Here is a 24,713-nt window from a genome sequence, read left to right as displayed (position 1 = left end):
CAGATAAGTGAAGTACAAGCAGGTCCCTTGCTGCGAGCCTAGTTGCAGAAGAGCCTTGTCATACTTGTCTTACATGCTTAATGGCATTTTTCCATGATGAGGTGACAGTATAATTTTGAGGGCTTATTAGATGTCTTTAGATAAGCTTAGATGTGTTGTCAAGAGCAGTGGAACAGTCACTGAACTACATTCATTTCTAAAGAATTCCAAAATGTAGGTTAACCTGCAAGTGCCCTGTCAGCTGGAAACCCTTATTATAATAAGACTAATAGCTGTGAACTAGGGGATAGGCTGGAGAAATTCTTGACCTGACACAGTTTTTATTTATTTTTATTTATTTACTTTGTAACATAGAAGCCCTTTGAGTTGAAAGACTGAAAAATCACTCTAGTTCCTTAGGTAATTACTGCAGATACTTGTGAAATGAGTGTCTCGACTTCTTTTTTATGGCATATGTTCCTCTGTGATGATTGCCTTGAATTGTACTCGGCCTGTAGTGACGACTAGGAGGGGAGGGCTAAGCAGTGTCTGCTTCATAATTGGAAAGAACAATAATGCTTCATAAATGGAAAGAATGGCAAAATAAGTCCTAAAGGCAAATTGCCAAAGGCCACTTAGCTGGTTGACAGTTGGTGGATGTCTCAGTTTCCGGCTGGAGTGATGAGGGGCATTTAGGCTGATGTCACTGAGGATTCTTTGGTGATATTAAAAGTCTTAAGACTGTTCAGTATGATAAGATCACACCAGTGTGATCACACTGTTGCACTAATGTTTGAATTTAAAACTGGAGTTTAGAAGGGGGGAAAAGAAAAACAGAAAAAATTGATTTGTTGGTGGTTTGATGCTTTATCTTCCTAATAGGAGCCCTACCAAGTAAAGCACCATTGCCCTTTCTGGATTTCCTGGATTTCACATGCCTCACCTACATACTCTGGGCTTTGCTGTTATTTGTCATAGATCCAAGTCCCAAGGGCAAGCTTTAAGACCTGTTTTTGTGAAGCCACTCTTGAAATTTTAATTTTTTTCACACTTCAGTATTAAGGTCTTGGGAATACATCCTCAGCTTCTTGCAGGCTGTTCCAGTGGTTTGTGCGTTTTTTGCGTTTTTTTTTAATTTTTTTTTTTTTTTTTTTTTTTTTTTTTTTTGGTGCTGTTCTGTCAGCTGTTTCAGGCGCAGTTTAGTATCTTTATGGTGATATGTGTGAGAAGGTAGTGGCACAGTCTTAACAAAGAGTTTCTTCGTGTTGCCCTGGGGTTTCTTAACTTTTCTTGTGCCGTTAAGCTGGGTTTAGGGTTCATCCCTCTACATAATACACTTACATTACTTACATTCACAAACTTGCCAAGTTCTATCTTAAAATCAGTCTGATAGTTTGTCACCACTATTTAGAAGCCGTCTCCAAACTCTGACCTCTGCTGGCCGGAAATCTCTTTTGCATTTTGAGTCCAGATTTGTTTCTGAGCTGTGGTTCCTTCAGTCACAATGTACTTTTTCCTCATAAAGTTATTCCTCTTGGGGGCTCAGTGTCCTAGTTTGTTGACAAGAGTAATTATATGCCTTCCCCTTTATTTTTAAATGCTAGAAAAGAAAGCCTCTAGTTCTTTTTAATAAGCTAGTATCTTAAATATTCTGCATTGCTTCAAATATCCTTCTCTACACTTGGTACAACATCAGTTCATGTAACAGCAGGCCAGATAAGTGTTTACAGAAACCCTCTACTGTGGCACTGGAGCTTTTTTATGTCTGTCAGAACACATTAATGAGTGTGTCTCTCTGATACTTCGCTGCAGTTGGGTTTCATGTTGGCTGTAATTTCATTAGAAAACTGTGGTTTTTCTCTCTGCTGCTTTCAGCAGTTACCAACTCTTACTGTTCTTGGGCATGCTAGCAGATTGGAGTGAATGGTCTTAAGCTTCAGTATCTAGAACAAAAATGGTATTTAAAAAAGTATAGGCTGCAGCACAAAACTAAACTTGCAGTTTAACTGACTGTGCCCCTTCTCTGAAGTTGCAAAGTTCAAGAATGTACCTGTGCTGGGTTTGTTTGTATCGCTGACAAACCTGAGGGAAAAAAAGAAGTCCACTGTTTTGTGAGAATATAAGTTTTCATGTGGTTTGAGGAAGAGTGTGTTTGAGAGAGGTGACCTGGAGGTGGATGAGGAGAAGCAAGCCAAATAACCCCCTGTGATAGTCTGGGAGAAAAGTATGGAAAAGAGACCTCCATTTCAAGTGACAACTGTTGAAGTGGTAATTCACTGAATGAAGGAATTACCTGATTTACTTCTCTTGCCTAGACCACAGAGAAAACTAACCAACACATCCTCTTAAATGGAAATGGAAAGAAGACCTACCCTCTAGGCCCATTTTCTGCTTTACCTGCTACAATGTACAGTGAACTTCTGGCCCTTGATACTAAGTATTTACTTGATACTAAGTAATGCAATTCCTTAGTTTTTCTGTTAGCTGTGTTGATACATATAGTTGGCTTAAAAATTATTTTGTTTCTTTACAGTAATGACAGATGGGTATGGATTGGAATGAATAAGAGGAGTCCAGATTCTTTGGGAACCTGGCAATGGAGTGATGATAAACCCGTAAGTTAACTTTTAACCAGGAAATGTCGTGTCCTGATTTCTTGGACTAGATTGAAAAATAAATTTACAAATACTTCAGTAAAATTATGGCACATTTTTCAACAGATGAATAATTCAGAGGATTGTGCACTTAAGTGCCATTATCCAGGCAGTTTTCCAATTAAAGCCATATCTTTTTCCAATTTAAAAACATATTATTAATTAAGTTAACCTGATATCTGTCTCAATCACATTAAAATATTTTAATGGAAATATAGTAGTAAATATCTAAGAGTTGGTGGAGGAAAAAAGATGTCTTAATGCAACAGCAGAGGGAAGAGTTTATCAGTTTATCTTGATAGAACAGATTTCTCCAAAAATACCTTCTTAACTGGAGTTGATTTTATTTGCCTGAAATTGTGAGAGTTTTTAAATTTATTTTTCCGCTACAATAACAGGTATTTTTTAAACTTTCTGATGCAATTATTGCCTTTTAATGTGCATTCTAATGGTGCAAAACCTCACGGGACTGCAAGTTTAAAGAGGCTGCCATAGCAAAAATAGTCCTGAAGTAATCATTCTTTCATCTTGTCCCTCTTGCAGGTAACTAGTCTTGTCTTGCCACATGATTATCTGGAAGATGAGTATGACACAAGGGACTGTGTTGCTTTAAAGGTTAGTTTGAAGGTTTTTAATAACGACAGCATGTTTATACATAAAAGTACTTGGAAGAAATACTCCTGCTGTATATTGAATTTAGGTTGACTGCTGAAGAAGTTTTCTTTGTAGAGTAAAAGGTTGCTGATGTTCCCTTCATTAATCTGTACCTAGTATTGCATTTCCCTTCCTCAAGCAGTTTTAATGAACTGAGTGCTTTGCTAATGCTGATCTGTCATAAGACTTCTTCTGAACTACAAAATATGTTAACACTATTTTCTGTTTCATAATGCCATGCTATAAATCCATGGAATATTGTTCATAACACCTAAGAACATAACATGGAATCTTTAAAAAAAAAAAGAAAAAAAAAAAAAAGAAAGAAAAACCAACTAGAACTCTGAAATAACTTTTAACACCTTGATTAGTTTTTTTTCTGAATTACCAATAAAGAATATGATTGAAACAGGGTGATGGGATGCAGTAGCCAGAGTAGAGCGTGTATGCTTGTGTTTGCTGTATTTCTTTGCTTACTTGTGAAGTAGACTGTACTTGTTGTTTCAGTTTTTCATTCAAGATGTACTTCATAGCTTATTTTTTATTTCAGTCTCAGTGGCATGAGTTGTATTATGTCCCTTAAGTTTCCTGAAGCATCACCTGACTTTGTAGATCATTCCAACATTGCCCATTATATTAACCTACTTAGAACCACTTCAGCTTTTCTGACTTATTGCAGGAAACAATACTTGTATTCCTTTGTTTCTGTTCTCAGCCATTTCCCCTCATTTTCTTCCCCTGTGTTTGTGACTCTAAGGTAAGAAGCTGATGTAAGCATGAGACAAGAAGAGCACTTTGAAGGAGGCATTGTAAATATAGTAACCTCCCTTCTTTTCTTGCTAAATCTAGACATGTGCTCTTTTCACTAAATGAAACAAAATTCTCCTTATTGAGGAGACCAGCAAGACTTCATTCTAAGAAACAATCTTATATTAAAATATTATTTCTATGCTAATTCAGATGGGTGCTTCTTCTGAGGAGAAATGAGGTTTTTTTCAGGGCAAGCAGTTGTAACAGAGAATTCAATAATAGGCAGAGACAAGACCCCTGTGCTACAAAAAAAAAAAAAAAAAAAAAAAAAGAAGGAACAATGTTGCAAGGAAGTGCTTCTGTACATAGGCTAAACCTTAAAAACGTTAAACGTTTTATCCAATTGCTTCATAAACTTGGCTAGCATCGAGAGTTACAGTTTAAAAGTTGTATCTGCTCAGTTTTATAAAGTAAGTTGCCTGGAATGGACATGATGACTTCACCAAAGTACTTTTGTAATACAATTTCATTTCATGTTTTGCCAATCCATACCATACTAATTCAATTCTCTGTTCCTATTTTATACAGACCTTTCAGTTTTCGAGGAGATCATTTTGGAGATTTTATTTCCATGAAGGCAGAGACCTGGAGTTTTATTTCAAGCCTTTTGACTGTGATGCTAAACTTGAATGGGTCTGCCAGATAACTAAAGGTAAACTGCATTTACATGCATTTTTACATGCTTTTTGTATAAAAGAGTTTGTTTACAGGTTTTTAGTTCCTTTGTGTTAACAGTTTTTATGAATTAAAGTTGGTGGAATTTGAAGTTGAGCCTTAAGTAGTTTAGGTCTAACTAGCCAAGAGTAGGTCAGCACATCTGAAATATTGCTCATGATCAAATTGGAAGATATAAAATAGGCAGCAGAGAAATGCAAGCAGGAACTAGGGTAATAAGCTTCAGAAAGACATCATTTTTCTTGGTATTCTTAAAAAAAAAAAAAAAAAAAAAAAAGATATCTGCTATTGAGCCATCGTTATTGCCCTCTAGCAGAAACTTTCCAATGTTTTATTGTACTTCTTCTGTGAACCGTTAGAGGTCAGTACATGAGATGCCTTGTCTGTGCCATAGGCGGTGTACTTAGAATGCTCAAAGACATCAGAAAATGACCATGAGGAGAAGGATGTAGTATCACTGTTCTTGTATTCCTTCTTTTCCCGTGAAGCATGAAGTGACTACTCAGTAGGTGAGATGATAGAAGTCAAGTGATACTTGTAACTAAAAAACCAGACATCTTGGGTATACAGTTTGCTTCTTCCTCAGGTGAATGAACCTCTTTAATTCTGGTAAAGTTGCTGAAGTAGCTCCTCATTGTAGTGGGACAGAGGAGTCGGAGTGCAGAGGAATGGCATGGCATCTCTGCACAGATCCACATTTTTCATGCAGTATGAGAGGTGCTGTAATCCAGTAGGCTTTTGTGCTTTACTAGGTCATTAAAAGGCGTTTTAGGACATGAAACTTTCCTTGTCCTAGGGGGACATAGGTAAAATATTACTTTGATGCTTATATATCTTTCTTGGGAGAAAAAAAAAAAAAAGCTCACAGACGTATTTAAGGCTGAGGTATGGAAAGACTTCACTCATTTTTAATCAGCATGTTTTTAACTATTAAACCTATGCAAGACTTCATCCTCCTTGTTTTTCCCTTCATCGTGCATACTGAGAAGCACAAGTGTAACACATCACTCCTGTTATGTATGAGCACAGTTTCACTAGAAGGTGAACTGGAAGTGACTGTTCCTTTTTTCTCTGCCAGGTAGCACTCCAAAGACACCTGAGTGGTATATACCAGGTAAATGGACTTCTGGATACCCTTTGACTTTGCGTATATAGTTACTGCTGTTATATATTTTACTAGTTTTGTTGTATATGCCTTTTGGATAATAGCAGGATGTCATGACTGATAGCATTTAAGTGCAAGAATAAGTGTTGACTTTTCCTGGTGTCAAACTTAAATTTATTATATTAAGAAAAAGAACAAGTTTCTCAGAGTTGATTTCTAATGCAGTACTTCTTCTGCATAGATGAAATTGGAATTCATGGAGTCCCACTTGTTGTTGATGGAGCAGAGCTGTGGTTTGTACCAGATAAAAACCTGAGCTTTCAAGAAGCTATTTCCTACTGTCAGAAAAATGATAGTGAATTGGCCTCTGTGGAGTCTTACCCAAAACTCAGGACAATACTATCTCAGATAGAAAAGGTAAGGAAGTTTAATCTAACAGATACTTTTTACTACAGGGAAGTTTTGTTGCCAGCTTTTCCAATATTACAACAATGTTAGTCCATAATTTCCTTTCTTATTGTATTGGCCTTAATTGTTTTTAATTGTATTTAAAAGAAAAAGATGAGTTGAAAAAATACAATGTCAGTATTGTAAAAGAATTCTTAAATTTGAAAGTAGCCTCAACCACTGGAAAAAAAAAAAAATCTCCAAATGAAGAGAAAATCTCTCTTCATTTGTATGCACCACATTTTCTGCAAATACTTGACTAACAATTGCCCCAGCTATTAGTTTTACTCATGGATAGCATATAATTTCTTACCTGAGGAGAGGATTTAATTAAAAATGCAGTGATGGTTTGATAGCCTTTACAGAAAGGGTTTGTGGTGTTCACTGCACATAAATGCATTCTTCTAGGGAATCTTAGAGAAGCATTTCATGTTTCAGCACCTCTGTTAGTGCCTGTCTTCAGGCTTGTGAGGCACTTTCCAAAATCAGCATTTTGTAAGCACTCTCGGTGAAATTTCTTCTGACAATTCTACCTGGAAATAGAGATCACAAGGCAGGAGAGACTGAAGATTTGACCTTTTAAACCTCTACCCTATTCATGATCTATTCATTGGTGGACTGTCTGCTGGAAGCACAGAATTACTCTGTGTAAGGTCCTGTGAAACCACATCTGCTTTGAGTTGCTTGCAGCTGTGTCCTGGTTGTTTGGTAGCACTGCTGCTATGAATTTTGTAGGAGTGATGTTTCTGGCATGTACTCATGAGAAACCTTGCAACACTCTCTTAGCTTTGTTCTCACAGTGGAAAATATGGGCTTTTTTTTAATAGTAGGTGCAGGTGTCCATTATTGTGGCACATTCATATCTATCTGTATCCTTCTCTATTCTTGAAGAACTATAATTCTTATACATTTCAAAAGAAATATTTTAAATCAAAGTGAATGTTGTCGTTGATTTACTGATGATGGGAGTCTGGAGAGCTGTTTCTGTAATCTGTAAAATTACCTTTTTTTTTCTCCACAGTTATCAAACAGTGAACAGAAGTGGTGGCTGAAGTTTATTGATTATGGTTACAGCTATCATTCACCGTATGTAGCATACTACTTTATTCTAAGCTTGACCCAGTTAGGTAATGTTGTGGAGAACTTATGCTGTAGTCCTGTAGAGCTGGGATGCCTCACAGCAAAGGCTGCATTGTGCAAGGCTGCTGCAAAGGATCACGGGCTTCTTATGAGCAAAATCTTAGCTTTCCAAAATACTGTAGCAATACACTGCTTCAAAAATACTTTAGAAAGGCTCTTGTCCACTATGCTCTCTTGACTTGACAGCATGCAAGCAATTGCAGCATGCAGTGAATAATCTACCCTTGTTCTGCACATCTCCTTAATTTGGGCATGGTACTACTACATAACTGCTGAACCTACCAAATATTTGTTCCTGGTCTAGTTTCTTCCCATGTCCTTTCCAGTGGCGTAGGGCATCTCCTAGAAACAGTTCTGAGCCCAGATTTTTGTATGCACTGGCTCTGTTTCTATCAGAGTTACCATCTGAAGATCCCAATGGATTGGAGATTGACTCTGAAATGTTTGTATCCAGTTTACAGTTATTTCCACGTTTCCACGATCGATCCCTGAGGGACTGCTGGTATGTTTCTAAGAAGAGCTGGTATAGAGGTATGGTTATTTTTATTCTTCTGCCCTTTCTAGTCATTGTTATGAAGTAATTACTATTCTGCTGAAACTCTGATACAGATTGCAAATTGATACTGAATTAGGAGCAAATATCTTCTTGGCAATAATCAGATTCAATTTTGAATCATTTATTTCTTGCTCTTGGGAGAAGCCCTGATAATATTTTTTGATGACCAGAGGGAAATGTGAACTCTTTTTTGATTGGTAACAATGATTGATCATTAGCTCCTTTTGTAGCCTAAATGAATTAATTGGGTGAAATCTTTTTTCTTTTTTTTTTTGGCTGTTCTCCTTTTTGTACATATGCAATATATTCTAAGTTCTGAAAATTAAGTGTTAGAGTAGATTGACTGAATACCTGCAACTGCATGTGCAGCTGGAGATGTAAATTTCATTAAGTAGTGGAGTCCTACCGGAAGAGGTAAACAAAGCAGTGGAAAAGCCAACCTTGTGGTACTTGAAGCTGTTTGCTATCAGCAATGCTTCATACTAGGGAAAAATCTGTGATCTCTGGATACTAAATAGTTATCCCATCTATTATCATTTCCACTTCAAAGCATATTTTTCTGTTATATACTGCTGACCTGTTTTCATCTCTGCTAACCAAAAAATCTTTTTAACTAGGAGGCCAGTCTAGTTAATTTTGAAATAATGGAAAGCAATAGTACAGGGCAGACTCTCAGTGTTTCTTTTGGCTTCAATGGGTTTTAGAGCACGCACCTTCTATGCTATAAAGTGCCATTAGTCCTCATTCAAAATCTTTTTTAAAATCCAACTTTTTTCTGTTGAACTCAGAGTAAGAGATTGGAATCTGGATCTGTAAGAAAAGTACAGTATTGTCTGATACATAAAGCATTTACATTTGTCTTTTGCTCTGCTGTTACTTTTCAAGCTTTATGTTGTTTTGTACTTCAGTGTGGTTGTACTGAAAAGGACTTTGCTTCAGAACGGTCTTTTTCATGTCCATGTATGTATACAAATTAGAGCATGGTAGAAATTGTCATAACTGTTTTTCAAAACTTACTTTTTTGCAGACTACCCAGTTAACTGTAACATGAAGCTGCCCTTCATTTGTGAGAAGAATAATGCCTCCTTGCTGGAGAAACACGATCCCAGCTACCGCCCAGTCACAGGAGGTTGTCCTAAGGGTTGGCTTCGATTTCAGAATAAGGTATAGAAATAATACAGTTCAGTGATCAGTACCTATCTTTTGGAGATCAGTAAGTTGGAGTGCCCTGCTAAGAGAGAAAATGTAGTATGTTTAGGAATGAACTGTGGGATTGCTTTTGGAAACTATGTGCAGTGATTTAAAATCATCCCCTCTAGTTCTCTGTTGCGTATGCAGAATTGCTGCTGCTTCTTTTCAAAGCAGTAATTTCAGGATTTTCATTTTTCCCTCACCACATGGTGAAGTTCAAGAATTTTGGTTTTATTGTCTAATCTTGGGCTCTGCTCTTAAGAAAGAAAAGGATTAGAGAAGAAGAGGATGAGATTTCTGTGGCTGAAATATCTTGGTTCTCTTGATGAGTAAATCATATGCAGCCAGCAAGCTGGCAGGCGTTCTGCTTCGCAAACCAATTTAGGGATTTCACTTGATTAGGAATTAGAAGAAGCTTTTTAATAAGGGACCAACCAGAAGTCAGAAGCCGTACTGTAGTAAATTTCAATTCTATGTTTCAAGGCAGTCATTTGAAATCTTAGTGAGATTGTGATTCCTCTTTTGTGGCCTGCTGCTGTTCTCTGAACACAAAAAGGAGCGCGCATCAAATCTGGCACATTACACTGTGCCAAGGTTTGCTGCTTTATATCAAATCATTGCACAATATAGCTTTTGAGTTCCCAAGTTGTTTCTCTCACAATATAGAACATTACAATAAAGGAAACGTGGCCCAACCCAATTGACTTTCATGTATGAATTCTCTTTCTTAAAATCATGATATAGCTAATTAAAAATTACTGAATTCTGATCCTCAGTGAATGAGGGACTATTCATTGGTCATTTTTATATTTAGTTATTCTGTTAATATAACCAGGAGGGCATGCAGCTGATATCCCGTTTCTGAGAAAAAGTAATTATGTTTAATTACAGGACATGAAGTAAAATTTTAAGGTTGGTTTTCTTATCAGTTACTTCCTAGGAAGCAATAGCACAAAGAAAATTGTACGTTTCTTTTGCAGTGCTTCCTAAAGATGAAATCCGAGTTCTTAACATTTAATGCAGCTAATGAAAAGTGTGTAACTTTTGGAGGCTCTCTTCCATGCATCTCAAGTCAAGCTGAGCAAGGTATGGTGAGCTGGGGGCACTTGTGAATATGCAGCTTCTCTTCCAAACTCAGTACAGTTCTGCTTAAGAGCTAGAGCATAAAATCTCGCTTCTTTTAAGGTGCACCAGGAGCATTGTAAAAATCCAAGATTAAGAGATTAAAAATGCACTATCTGGTGTTTGCTGTGCTAGAAACCTAAGATGGAAATACGGTCAGCAAGCATTTTAACTTAACCTGTTGTAAAAAATAAGGGTAAAAGATGAAAAACTCTCATGTTATGGTTTGCAACTTAAAAACGTAACTGGCACTGTAGTCTTTGTACTTTAAAAGCTGTAGTTGTTGCTGTGTCCCATCACCAACTCCTCAATTGCAAAAGCCACATACGTGGAATAAATGAAGGTGCTATCTTACAGAAGCGTGCCTCTTTCTGTGGGCTCCTTCAGTGGCCTTAGGAGGTAGCTAGTTCTGACATGTAAATCTTCCATGGGTTTGTCTTGCTCAGAAAATAGGCTGAGGCCAGCCTGGCATTTGGCCAGGAGGTAAGACATGTCAGCAGTAGCTAATTACATAGCTTCAATTTGTCTCCCTAATCTAGACAAGCTCAGCGAATGCCTTTGGTGCCTGGGGGTTCACTGAAGGCCATTGTTTCATTCCAAAATGCTCAGTAAGAAAGGTCTGAGTTTTAAGGTTTCCTTGGCTGAATTTTTTTTCCATTTAATCCTGACTTCCTTTTCCAATCCTACTTACTTTGATGGTAGGGTCAGCAAACTGCTAGAATCCAAGAAATGGTTCTGCTTTACAGGGTACATCTCCGTCTTTCTAGATGGGAGACATGACTTCCTCCATCAGTTTGGAGAGGGCGGGGGGAAGTTCTTCCACAGAGAAGCAACAGAAAATATTGCAGACTTGTGGAAAAACAGCTTCTGAAATTTTTTTTAAGTGCAAGGATAGAAAGTACTGGATGCAAAGCCAAGTTAAATACACTGCTTGCTCCTCATCTGAAGATTTGGAGGACAAATACAAATAGTCTGCTCTGTTCAGATAGAAGATAACACCCCTGGGGTTGATTACAAAAGGAAGGGATGAAGAGCATTTGAAAACCTTGAGGGTCTAGGAAAATGAAGCTAATAAAAAATGGAGTCGCATTTCCTTATTAATGCAAATGTTTTTCAAGTGTTTGCTGCTGCTGTCTGAACCACAGTATGTACATTTACGATTTTGTCCAACAGATTTTATAACATCCTTGCTTCCTCAAATGCCGAGAGATATTTGGATTGGTTTGCAGTTTTTGTTCAGCACAAGAGAAAACAAGTGGATAGATGAGAGCAGACTGTTGTATAGTAACTTTCACCCACTCCTAACAGGAAGACTGAGGAAAATTCCACTGGATGTAAGTTCTGATTTTGGACTATTAGATTTCTCTGGACTATTGAGTAATGAAATTTTGAATATTGGTTGTATCAAAAGAGAAAGGAAAAAAAAAAAAAAGCCAAAAGAAACATAAATAAAAAAACAGATCGATTCCCCCAGATGGTGACTTTAATTGGCAAACAGAGTGACTAACAGCAATGGAATTCTGTTTATATGGACCTTTATTTGAATGATGTCTTCTCAGTTGAAATACAGAACACTGAAAGGTAAAGGAAGAAAACCTAAACAACTATTTAATGACTCGTCTGTAATTGCTATCTGTAATTTATAGACTATGTAAATATAGTCATCAAAAAGATGCCATCAATAATTATTGGTTCACTTCAGAATGTATCTGTAAACCATCATACATTGGTATTTGGCTTGCTGTTCTACCATGGTGAAGCATAATAAATGTAATGGATTCACACCCGCAAACAAGATTTATTTTAAGCATTCTTCTTTTAAGCATTAATTTAATGTTCTTCCCCCATATCTAGCTTACAAATTCTTTTTGAGTCCAAGCACCTGGTAGTGTTTGTAAAGTAGGCAGACTGTACTACACCACTCCTTTGAATGTTCTTAAACAAGTTCAGACAGATCATGTTCTCCTAGCCTTATGTTCTCTACGCAAGTATGTTTATACCTTATTATAGTCTGATAAGTGTATCTCTGGTTTTCAGCTTTTTGATGAAGAATTTAACAATCAGTGTGGTGTAATCCTCAATGATCCCAAGTCTCAGTATGTTGGAACATGGAATTTCACTGCTTGCGCTGACAGGCACTTCTTGGGTATATGCCAGCGTCCTATAGGTAAGTCTGGAGAGTCAAAATAAATTAGAGTTAGAGCTTGCTGCTAAGATACGTGTGCCAGAAGACGTTTTAGTATGTGTAAATCATTGCACTTGAAGAGCAAGATGCTTATAGTCTGTGAGCAGGTACACTCTGGAAAAGCATAGTGTGAGGGGCGCTCTGGGGAAATTTTTTTCAACTGTTTAGAATTTTCCCTTTTCTTTTTCATCGCCCAGTTCCAGTTCCGAAGGTATCTGTTTTCTTGAGAGTCTGACTGTGTGGTTTCACTGAAATCATACTTAAGCCTATCATAGCTTTAACATTCTGTGGGTATTGATGCCACGTACATCAAGAGCTGGAACAAGCGATTCCTTCTTCCTCAGTAAAACTGTGGCAGAATTGAAATTCTGGAAAAAATCTCACAACACCTCCATCCAACTTAAACATCTCTGCTTCTTAGCATTATCAGAATAAGAAGTATCATGTACTCATGAAGCTAAGATCAGTATCCCAGAGCAAACCTTGCAAATTCGAACTTAGAATAATAATCTAATGCAGCCATGTAGGTTGGTCGGCACCGTGTACTGGAACTGGATCAAACAAATATACCTACTCTCGCATTAATTACTGCTATGGGCTAATATTCAGCATACTCACTTTTGAGTATGTTCCTCTATGCAAATAATCCTCTTAAATAACTAACATGCTACCTTCCTTTAAAAAAGGGGAAAAAAAAAATTGTGCAAAATGAACACCCAGGAAAATAACTACCTTCTTATTTCTCAAACAGGCAAAGTGATTTATATCCCCACAAAAATATTTTTTATTCCACTGCCAAACACTTTAGAAATACCAAGTGTCCAAATTTAAAGCTTTGCTAGGTGAGTTGTAGTCATAGAAAATGAATTTTTATTTAAAAGGAAGTTGGCTATATATCTATGTAGATCAATGTGTTGTCTGCCTGGGCTAACCAAAACATCATGCGCTTCCTCCTAGCCAGAGCTGTAGAAGTTGTAATGAGAGAAGATTAGGGACTGCCAGTGTATATATCTGTCCTGGTCATTAATGATACAGATCTTAAGAAGATTCAGGTTGGAATGTTGCAGGGACAGCTATGAGACCAATCCCTGTTGCCTCGAGCTTTATCCTATAGGAAGAAAGATAACTTCCAGTTCCATGGAAGTGTTGGCGTGATTGTGATTTGCACAATTTCTTAAGATGCTGTATAATCAGTGAATATACGGATGTTGTAATTAAGAAATATACAAGGAAGTTAGGCTAAACAGGTTTTCATGATAAAGAAGAACAGATGGAAAGCTTACCCCTGTCCTGGGCTTTCTGAGAAGGCTCCAACAGGAGCAATCTCCAAAAAAGATCCTTCCCCATTGGTAGTCAGCTCTTAAATAGGGTCTAAGAGAGGTGCAGCCAGGCTTCACCCCTTGCGGTAGCACAGGTGAACTGCCTTCACCTGTGCTCCCAGGGCTGATTCATTGCTTGCCTCAGGTGATCAGTCAGAGGTTCAGGCTGTGATACAGATTCCCATACAGATGTTCATTATCAGCAATTACTTATTTTCTCGTTCAGAAATCAAAATTTTCCCTACTAACTTGTTTCCACTTTGGATAGCCCTTGATATGTGATGACAGTTTTGGTTCCATGGTTCTTATTTGGAAGCTGTATATTAAGTGAAAGCATTTGGCAGCAGACACAAACAACATGCGAACAGTCTGTTTCAGCCTTGTCACTTCTATGGTTTATTGAAAGCTGTAAATAGTGCATAAATATCAGATTTCTATGATGTTTCTCAGTTCTTATGTTTTGAAAAATGGCCCTGTCAGCCTATCAATTAGCCATTTTTATGCTATTATGATTGGTTTTTGTTGTTGTTGTTTTTGTCTCAGTGAGCCATTTTCTGTTTGACATACCTTTTAGTGTCAGTCTTTTTCTGCCTTTTGAAGAGTCAGCTTATTTTTGGTTGTGCACCAATTCTGAGGGGCTACCAGCTTTGCATGCTTAAATTTACCACCCATAGGAATGTTTGCACCTTTTATTACCTCCAATTGCAACGCATCACTGAGCTGTCTGCCTTCAATACGATGCTGATAATTGTAATAAGACTCAGAACTTAAAACACAAACAGTGAGTCCTCCCTGTGCAAGGTAGGTTTTCTGTAATTAGTTCAGTGCATGTGGAGATAAAATAAATTCTCCCTGTATCCATGAATGGCAATAAAGAACTCTGGGACTGTGAGGTATGCTGTAAGATCTGCACAGATGAGTTTTATGGCCCATTGGATTCACATACACACAAATCTATGGGCTCCACAGAGGTGAATAGATCAGGTATAACAGTTGCAGCAGAGAGCAGTCATTTTTCCATTGCTGTATTGAACTAAAGTTACAAAAGATGTGGGCTTTTTTCCCTTCAGTAAATAAAATTTCTAACATTATTTAGCAGGTACGTAAAAACAGATAGAAAAACATGTGAAGCCAGATTGAAGGGGATTTTAAAATAGATGGGCTGAAAGTGACCCTTCCTGGATTTGCATGTATTCTCTATCTAAAGTGTCAAAGGCATTTGCTCCTAACTAAAATCATGAGTATGATCTGCTGCCTTGGAAAATACTTTTTGATTATTTTTTTTTCCAGGGGGAATACAGAAAGGTTTTTCTGTTTGTTGCAGAGAAATTGGAATGTGTTTTATTGCTTAGCTCCCTGCTAACTGGATTTCTTGTTTTAGGTATAGGAGCTACTGATAACCAGACAGAGCAAGTCCTCAATGACACATTTAGCTATCAAAATGTTCAATATAAAATAATTCTGAAGAATTTGACGTGGAATGATGCAATGGCTGCATGCATCAATCACAAGATGCAGCTGGTTAGCATCACAGATCAGTTCCAGCAGGCTTCCCTCGCTGTTCAGGCTGCCCTTCATGATTTCCCACTGTGGATTGGACTCTTCAGCAGAGATGTAAGTTTTATTATCCCTTTGTATTGTGGCTTACGGTACTTTTTAAAGTTGTATGAAATAGCAACTGGGATAAAGAAATGCAGAGATAAATGAGTTTTAAGGATAGCTTTTCTTTTAGTGATAATGACCTGGAGGGTCTCAAGGTTAATGTTCTGAATCTTCAGTTCTCCAAGTTATGTAGTGAGTTGTTGGTATTTGCTGAATGGATTGATGAAGAAGAGACTTTCTTTTAAAAGATCATACCATAAAAGGATATGTTGTAGGTAGCAGCAACACAGGTTGTGGAATTACCTTTGTCTCTTTTGTTAAAGAAATGAAATTGATACTGCCGTTTGATATCATCACCATTGTTTACAGTACCACTGTAAAAAGACTCAAAATCAGTTTAAAAGGGAGAATCTAGAAGTGACAAAATCCAAAATGAATCATTGGACTCTTTTGGAGATATTTACTTAAACTTGGTCCATTACTTCATGTTATTTTTGTTAGGTTCTGCTTTATTGCTTTATGTTTATTATCCAGAGAACCTCTGGTGTACATGTAGAGCTTTCTTAGCTATTAATGCTATGAAATGGGTTGGACTTGATTACAGAGTTGGGTTTTTTTTATTTTTTTGTGTGTCCAACAGTTTTGTCTTGAGATAACTCCAAGAAAAATGTTAAAAGTGGTTTGAAAAGTGCCTCACAAGAAAGACTCATCATGCTCATTTGGCATCTATGCTGTTATGATCTTCCTGTGTCAGTAAAGGGCTACTGAATATTCTAGGCAAAGCAGGGGAAAAATAGAACTTAGGGTGTATGCTTCACGGAGAATACTTTTTAAAAGGAAACAGGCATTTGATCTTGATGAAGAGACCAGAACAACTTACTTTCCCTCCTCTTTTGCATCTTTATCTGCAAGCGAAGATCAAATGATTCATTTTGCTGTGTACAGCTCAGACGTGCAGTAGCTTTTCAATATTGCAACACTCTGTTGTTTGGGCACAATTAAAAAGTCACATGAAAAGAAATTCTAATGAAACTGGTCAACAGAGCTTGTTATTCCAGTGCTGGAATCTTACACACAAAAAAATACAAAGGATATTAAATTACAAAGCGTGAGGGGGATTTCCAGAACACCTTAAATGTAGGGTTCTTAAAGGATAGCATGATTGTTGTATATCTTCTTATTCCTCCTGTATCCTCCAGGGTAAAAACACATCTAGTTTATTAAATTAGTGAAATATCTAATAGTTTACTTTCGACTCAGTGTGAAGAAAACTGAGACTGGGCCTTGTTTTCAGATGTTATCAGTTTTCCAAAATAAGATAATTTCATCTGTCATTGATTTACAGGTGCATATGATATAATTTGGACATCTCTTAGCCAGGCCTTTCTCCACAGCATAGTTAAACAAAAAAATTGCTGTTTTAATTCAACTAATCTATTTTCTTGCGATTGCAATTAAAATAATGATTGAAGTAACAACCAAGTTGTGAAATTAGTCTAACCATGAGGAATTCACAGCAAAGACAGACACTGTGAGTGCCACCCGTTCAGCACTTTCTGGACTTTCTGTACCTTATATGTATATTTTTTTACTAAATAAGCTCACCCCTTTCACTTAACAACGGTAGGGTGGAAAGCATTACGGCTGGTTGGATGGGAAACATGTAAGCTTCAGTCGCTGGTCTGAAGATGATGAAGAGACAAGCGAAGAGTGTGTGTATTTGGATACTGATGGCTTCTGGAAAACTTCTGACTGCTACTCTGAAAATCGAGGTGCTATTTGCTACTCATCAGAAAGTAGGTATCTGAGCACAATACTTCCAAAAGCTGCATTTACAGTTAAATATATTTGGAAATTGCAGACTGTAATTTCAAAATTAAAATTTTTTTTTTATTGCGCTCCCTGAGGCAGACTTCTTTAAAATAGGATTAAATGCACCTGTTGATCATAATCCACAAGTTACTTACAAGCGAATTCAGCGTGAATGCTTTGGGCCACAGTGTAGCTTTTATATCATCAGCTGGTTGTACTGGCTGCACTGTTTCCATAAGACTGTGGCATATTCACCTCTCCCACTTGCATATAGAAGAAGAGTCCGCTAGCTTGGTACTATTGTATTATCAACATCTTGACACTGAGATCTCCAACATCTTAATATTGAGACCTCCAGAAATCTCTTATGTGACTGAAGTCTATACAGAGGAGACACACATGGCTGTACTGAGGAGAAAGGCAACAGGTAGATGCCAAATTAAAAGGCGTACATCAAAGTCATCTTCTGTTCACATAAGCCGTTCTAAATATGTACATATTATAGCAGGACAGCTTTTGGGTGGGATATGTATGTAGCATGACCACTTTCTCAAAAATGAAAAGATCTCAGAGAGATTGTCACAGATTTATTCCCAGTGAACCATTATGTACTTCTTTTATTTAGGGAGAAGCCATTGCTGTACATCCTGAGTTACAGCAATATACTTGGTGATATGGCATCCCTAATTAATTGGTGCACTCACTCAGCAGCTGCAAGAAGAATTATTCTCACCTACCCAGTATTAAATAAAGCCACAGAACTGGGATGTGTTGCCAGCTATGGCATCTATAACACTTACTGCCATTTTTGTTATGTAAAGAAATAAATCAAACCACAAACAAATACTTCACTGCCACGAAGAAACTGAGAACAGTAATGTATTACACATTTAAGGATGGCATTTCTATTTTTCATGCATGTTTGTGAATGCTGCCTGAAAACTGTTGTTTGTGAGATTAATTGTTAAAATAACATCATGTTCTGATTGTTTGCCTTCCCTTCCTTAGAGAAGAATGAAAAAGAACAAGTAACACAAGTTAAGTGCCCGCATAAGATTAAAAATACACCCTGGATATCATTTAGAAACAACTGTTACACTTTTATGATAACAAAAAATAGATGGCGAGAAATGAAGTCTCAAGAAGCTCATCATTTATGCAAGAAAATGAGTAAGTATTTATTCATACTGTGGGTATTAAAAACATACCAGCTTAAGGGAGATGAGTTACAGATCTGAGTTGCTGTTTTCAAAGGACAGCAAAATCAGCAGTTAGGGAGGCCGCAGCACTTGGGAACGTGTACCAGTGCTGCACTGCCTGATGCTGTTTGTGCTTGCACTGCTCTGATTAGAAATGTTTGAGAGGGAATTGATTAGGAATTACTGAATTCTGAGAGTTTTAATAAATGGAAAATGCCTGTTCTTTTTTTTATATAAAATCAGCTGATTTTAAACAGTTTGAGTAATTGTTTTGCCCTTTGCAGCACTCTGGATTTTCAATCACATTTCCTTTGTTTTTCATCTTCTTTCTGTGGAACACTGGAGTGAACAAAGTAAACAGGCTCAGAACAGTCCAATTCAGGAAAGCACATGGTTTTTTCTTGTCTGCCCTGAATGAAGCAGATACTTACAAAGTTTCCCTCTTATGTTAAATAATTGCTCCTGGCACACATGTGCACGCTTCTTGCCATATACTGATTTTTCATGAGTTGATTTCATTTCAGTCTTTTTTCTTGTACAGTATTAAGATAAACAGTATGAAAAACATTGTGAAAGACTGATGATATTTTTATGTTCTACACAGACAGTTCTTACTACAAGAAACTCTATGTGATGGTAGAACCCATAAAAATCTCCGGTGCTGAGTCATTCACTTATCTAAACCAGCCTGAACTGAGGGAAGCACTGCTGATAACACCTTTGATAATTCTTTTTCCCTCACTTCACAAAGAACATTTGGTTCTTTTGTCTTGCTTTTACTTTTTTTTTGATCTATCTTAGTAATTATTAACAGTTGTGAAAAGGTAATTTATGTTGTAAGTGAAAGATGAATCTGTAAGAAAGTAATGTGAAAAAAAATTTCAACAGACCCAGAAGCATTTGTTCTGAGTGTTCGAGATGAAGAAGAAAACAATTTTGTTACTGAGCAGCTTCATTCATTCAGTGGTCTGGCAGTGTGGGTCTGGCTGGGTGTCATTTACGATGATAGTGGTGAGTTCTACGTTTTTTTTTTTTTTCTGTTTTTTTCTTTTTTTTTGTAATAACTGGATTGAAAACAGTTTGCAGCATTAAGTGCTTCTTGCGTGCTTCAGTATACAACCAAAGTCACACTGAATGCAAACATACAATAATCATTTATTTTTGTATTTATCTTCTAGAAGAAAATAACTGGACAGGCTTTCTGTCTGAGTCATAATTAGATCCAGTATGTGCTGTTTTGTCTAGATTTGATTTCCCTGGAAAGCAGGATGTTGGCCTGGATGAGTAATGCTAACATATTTAGCATTGTATACAGAAGCAATTTACAGTAATTTAGAGCCCGGCTGATTTTTTTTCCAAAGTGAATATCTGCTAATGTCCTTAAAAGCTAAATGATATTTGTACACATAGTGCCAATGTTTTGATAAGTACACAATATTTTCCACAGATAAAGTTCTGAAGTGGTATGATGAAACTCATCTGACTTACAATAACTGGAGGCTGGGAAGACCGATCATAAAGAAGAACAGCTTTTTTGCTGGTGTAAATCTTGATGGTTTCTGGGATATTTATAATTATTCTCAAAGTTGGCAAGCTCATCACTATAATGTGTACAGTATTCTCGCCTGCAAAATTGAAAGGGGTAAGTGGTGGAGTGTTGGATGAGGGTCATAATTTAAGTCCTGGTCCTGCAGCACCTCCTGCGTATACAAACACAAGGCTTTGGTTTTCTTCCCACTGAAACACGTGGCACAGCTGTCATGGGCTCTTGTGGGCATACAGCCAGTCTGTGCCTAACTGCTGTGATATTCTGATCAGAATGAATGTGTTTGCTGTATTCTACCATCAACTGCTTATGGTGTTCAGAATACCAGAAGATAACTTACACGATATAAGCGGCTTGAATTAAACAATCTGACTCTTGAATTGTTAAAATCCAGCATTGTTACAGCTGGTTTTTAATACTTCCATGTGTACCTAGTCATGTGACTGAAATGCACAGAATTTCTTATCTTCTTTTTCTTTGAAATAGGACCCCAGCAGCACAAGCCTCCGCTGCCTGAGTTTATTCCACACGGAGACACAACATACAGAATCCTTCAGAAAAAGTTAACGTGGTATGATGCAGTGAGAGAATGCAAACAAAATATGAGTGATTTAGCAAGTGTACACAGTGAATCACAGCAGTTATTTCTGGAGGATATTGTCAAGCAGGATGGCTATCCACTGTGGCTTGGGTTGTCCATTCATGATGTAAGTATGTACTTTTGGTAACCTCAGTAAAAGAGTTTGTAAATAATTCTCTGCACAAAACATGAAATATTTTCTTCTGGATTTGTGGAAGCTCTATTTTTATGTCAAATATGTTAAAGTATATTAAGTTGCCATATATGTAGACACACTATTGCTAGTTCTGAATCTTTGAGAATTGAAAGCAATACAATCAGTTGGGCAAGGATTTATGGAGCCTGTTTAGTGCAGGTCATGTCTGGCTCTTCAAGGCTCTATAGGAAGTTGTGCATCTCTTCTCCCATGAGACAGCTACAGATCTTATTCCATCTCTGGTTTATCCTTGAAGCAGGAATGTGTGTTCCCAGCCCTGCTTCCTGTACTGCTCCCCAGGGCTGCCTCCAGAACTGGTAGTGGGAGGTAGTTGGCAGAGAGAGCAGAAGCATGACTTCTACATGTACCCTTGCTGTCTGTGCCACTCTTTTGGTCTTGAATGAGTCCCTCCACTTCTCACAACTGTCTTCATTATCTAGGGTTTTCAGCAGTGTATCTGAAGTGTGAGCTGATGTTGCAAACAGATCCTGAGCCAACCAACTCTACTCACTGCAGCCCAGCAGTTAGCAAGTCTAGTAATGCTCATATCAAGGAAGATAGGCTGCTTAAATGAAACAGCAAGATTAAATTAAGATGTTCCCCACAGAATAATCAGGCACACCGGAAGTTTAAACTTAAAAAGATACCATATTTTTTCAGTTAGTGGAAGTAGCTAGGATTTCAGTGTTAAGAATTGGTTGGAAAATGCTGTTTTACACATTTATTCAGTTAGGATAGAGAGGGTGAGACACTTGTATTTTTACTGATTACTCGCTGATGGATAACTATTGCTACATGACTTACTAATGACTGACAAGCATAAAACCACAACTGTATGCAGCGGCTTGAAAATTTAAGTTTTTTCTTTTCTTTACTTAGGGAAGTAAAGCTAATTTTGAATGGTCAGATGGAAGCAGTTTTGACTATTATCCGTGGGAACTAGAAAACTCAAATATGACTGAGAACTGTGTTCTGTTGGATACTAAAGGATCTTGGAACCGTGCAAAATGTACAAGTGTTGCTGAAGGAGCCATTTGCTATAGCTTTTCAAATGGTAAGTGCAATGTTTTAAAATATTTTCTGCGGCTGTCTTGTGTATTGTTTCTTTACATGCTTTAGTTAGAGCTGCAAGACCGTGTTGGGTTACTTCTTTAAGAATTTTCTATCAGGAATGATGGAATGCTTTTAAATATATGATGGAGATTTATTCTCTCCATTCTACTGAAGAAAATCCTGGTCATCTCTTGGTCACCTGTGGTGTATCAACTCTTATGTATCTTTTTCTGAATCAAAATCTGTATAATACACACTTCAAACTTTGAAACGCCCTATAAGGCAAGAGGAAAGATAGTTCCCAAGTCTTTGGGACTTGTTTTGTGTTCTTTTTCAAGTAAATTCATTTACTGCGCAGTGAAGAAGGAAGGTATTCTAATTGAATCGTGATGCTGGTAAGACAAGTAGTTCTTAATGATATTTACTTTCCTGCTACTGAAGCAAAGAAACTGCACAAACTCCTTTAGGAGAAGTAATTCCAATATCTTTATCTTTCCAGAGAGGCAATCAGAGCAAAACCAAGTGAGCCAAGCTTCAGGATGCTCGCAACTCAGTGGAGAACTACCATGGATACAGTATAAGGATCACTGTTATGCGTTTGACATGGCTTTCTACAATTTTTCAGTATATAACATTGAAGATGCTAAGAAAGTCTGCAAGAAACTGAGTATGTTTAGACTCTTACCACATTACAATCTATAACTAGTCCTCTGTACCAAAAGAATTAAAAAGCAAAACTAAAGAACCTATACTAGTTAGACTTCAGCTTTTCAGCTCTACTTAATTTAGGAAAAACAATAGCTAGTTTTAGCTTTGAACATCTCAATAAGCTTCTTGGCAAGTGGATGCCCATTGACAGAAGATTTAGAAATTTGAGGCTAAAGGTTTGGAGGAAAACACTGTATTTCTATACAAATAGGTTTATTTGAAATAAAATTTGTGCTGTTAGCAGTGCTTTTTGTTGGAGGCTTTCATTAGCTGCGTTCAAAGATATCCCTATCAAATAGTCCAGAACACATACCTTGTAGGTATTATTAGGGCACATGATGTCACTGAAAGTATTAATTCTCTGTCAAATGAAAGGATTTTCTCTCCTATGTGGGGACTGTATTGCAAATGATAATTTTAAGCAGCCTCGTGTGCAGAATCTTTGAACTTCTTACTTCAGAAGCTAGTGACTGTCATAATGTTTTGTCATTGTATGATGTGAAGTTAAACTCACTAAGTAGAGGAAGAAGAACAAGTGCTAACAGACCCAGTTCTGAATGCAGCGTTCTATTCAGTCCTGCCTGGCCTACTGATTGAAAAAGAAAGTAATCTTTCTCTAAATTAAGATTCTGGCTTCTATTTGCATATACTGGTAAAGAATGGGTATGCTCTGAGCCTGTCCCCGTTGTAGCTTTTCCCTCTCCTCACTCCTTAACTGCTGTAACACTGCATATGAAAATCTGAGGTACAGTGGGGGATTGATTTAGAAATTAACTTTCCTCAGCAAAATGCTGAATAGTTCTTGCAAATGCTGAGCTTTTGTTCAAGTAAATTCTTAAAAAGTGCTTATCACTTGGACGAGACTAGTAATTCTGAATCAGGGACATATCTTTTGGTATCTTCCACGTAAGTATTGTACAGCTGCAGTAAGTTTACACCATTTTATTTTATGTGACCTGCCAGAATAACCAGTCACCTGAAATTGTCTTGCATAACTTTACACTGTATTTGAGGGAAGGAGAATGTCTGTCTTCCTTCTGCTGGTTACTTCAAATTAATGTTGTAAGCGCAAATCAGCAAATCTTTTCCTATTATATTTGTTCCTGCAGAACACTTCATGTATGAGCACAATGAAAACCGCTGATGTTACAATTCTAACCATTTTTCTTTTCCCCTTAGGTCCTTCAGCAGCCCTTCTGACCATAGGGGATGCTGAGGAAAATGCATTTGTGAGCACACACATAAAGAAAAATGATCTAATTACTAGGAAAGTATGGCTTGGACTGACTCAGAGCTCTAAGGGTAAGGAGCAGCAATCATTATGAGTGTTTCATGTAGTAAAAAAAAAAAAATGCGTAAATCCTCAAATAGTTGTATAGTATTGGTAGCCCACACTAACTCCTGCCTGAGGTTGGTATCCCTCATTGAGCAGTGCAGAGCACTCTGGATTTCTCCATATATTAAATCTCTTCCTACTGCACATTTGAGATAATCAGGAATAAGTGACATTGATTTTCTCCGACACTGTCATTGATACCTAATGGTGATGTCATTTCTATCCAAATACATCAGATCCTAAGGATCTGAAGGAGAGGTGTGGCTAAAAGTGACGTTTGTATTTATTGCTTTCAATATATGGGGATATATATTGTCAGCTCTGTTTCTTTTAGCAGTGTAAAGAAATCAGCAGTTTGTGAGCTACCTTAGTGTAAAATTAGAGAACGTTCTGGTGACCTAACTAAGCAAATTTTTCTCAATAGATCAGTCCCTGCACTGGCTTGATGGCTCATCAGTCAATTACGCCAACTGGGATAACAGAACCGCAGAACTCAGTGAAAAATGCAGTGTTATCGTGTCCACATCTGGCAAGTGGTCCAAAGTTGACTGCAGTCGTAGTCAAAGCAGAGTGGTTTGTAAAGCTCCTTTAGGTATGGGATTTTAGCAGATGCTAAACGTTTCAGTGACTATATTCAGGATTTTCTTTTTTTTTGCTGGGGGATGCCTTTTTTAAGTAACTAGAATGCAATTCATGAAAGAACCTTTCAATAACTGCCTTAAGCAAGAGCCTTCTGTGACTGTTCTGCCTGAAATTGCATTCGCCTAAGATCATATACTGAGAAACCAGGGGACAAATTTTCTAGAAATTTGCTTCTCCATGCTTCCGCTGTCCATTTAAAGGA

The 24,713-nt window shown here is 37.3% G+C and overlaps 1 protein-coding gene across 2 annotated transcripts in view; it reads left to right on the top strand.

Annotated features, from left to right (window-relative positions):
* LY75 (lymphocyte antigen 75) overlaps nucleotides 1-24,713 on the top strand; it is a 48,937-nt gene that overhangs the window by 20,789 nt on the left and 3,435 nt on the right. For both annotated transcript variants that reach the window (XM_031599568.2, XM_031599567.2), the window contains exons 14-34: nucleotides 2,513-2,594; nucleotides 3,177-3,248; nucleotides 4,626-4,749; nucleotides 5,851-5,886; nucleotides 6,119-6,294; nucleotides 7,346-7,410; nucleotides 7,919-7,995; nucleotides 9,048-9,184; nucleotides 10,192-10,297; nucleotides 11,507-11,667; nucleotides 12,371-12,500; nucleotides 15,219-15,451; nucleotides 17,067-17,235; nucleotides 18,260-18,421; nucleotides 19,339-19,461; nucleotides 19,898-20,092; nucleotides 20,483-20,703; nucleotides 21,652-21,826; nucleotides 22,325-22,492; nucleotides 23,713-23,835; nucleotides 24,294-24,461. In XM_031599568.2, the coding sequence (XP_031455428.2) occupies nucleotides 2,513-2,594; nucleotides 3,177-3,248; nucleotides 4,626-4,749; nucleotides 5,851-5,886; nucleotides 6,119-6,294; nucleotides 7,346-7,410; nucleotides 7,919-7,995; nucleotides 9,048-9,184; nucleotides 10,192-10,297; nucleotides 11,507-11,667; nucleotides 12,371-12,500; nucleotides 15,219-15,451; nucleotides 17,067-17,235; nucleotides 18,260-18,421; nucleotides 19,339-19,461; nucleotides 19,898-20,092; nucleotides 20,483-20,703; nucleotides 21,652-21,826; nucleotides 22,325-22,492; nucleotides 23,713-23,835; nucleotides 24,294-24,461 (2,903 nt within the window). The remainder of the gene's footprint in view (nucleotides 1-2,512; nucleotides 2,595-3,176; nucleotides 3,249-4,625; nucleotides 4,750-5,850; nucleotides 5,887-6,118; nucleotides 6,295-7,345; nucleotides 7,411-7,918; nucleotides 7,996-9,047; nucleotides 9,185-10,191; nucleotides 10,298-11,506; nucleotides 11,668-12,370; nucleotides 12,501-15,218; nucleotides 15,452-17,066; nucleotides 17,236-18,259; nucleotides 18,422-19,338; nucleotides 19,462-19,897; nucleotides 20,093-20,482; nucleotides 20,704-21,651; nucleotides 21,827-22,324; nucleotides 22,493-23,712; nucleotides 23,836-24,293; nucleotides 24,462-24,713) is intronic.

Source organism: Phasianus colchicus, chromosome 7, assembly GCF_987193195.1.
Source record: "Phasianus colchicus chromosome 7, bPhaCol1.hap1.1, whole genome shotgun sequence".
Taxonomy (NCBI): domain Eukaryota; kingdom Metazoa; phylum Chordata; class Aves; order Galliformes; family Phasianidae; genus Phasianus; species Phasianus colchicus.
This window is presented reverse-complemented; position numbering and strand designations above follow the sequence as displayed.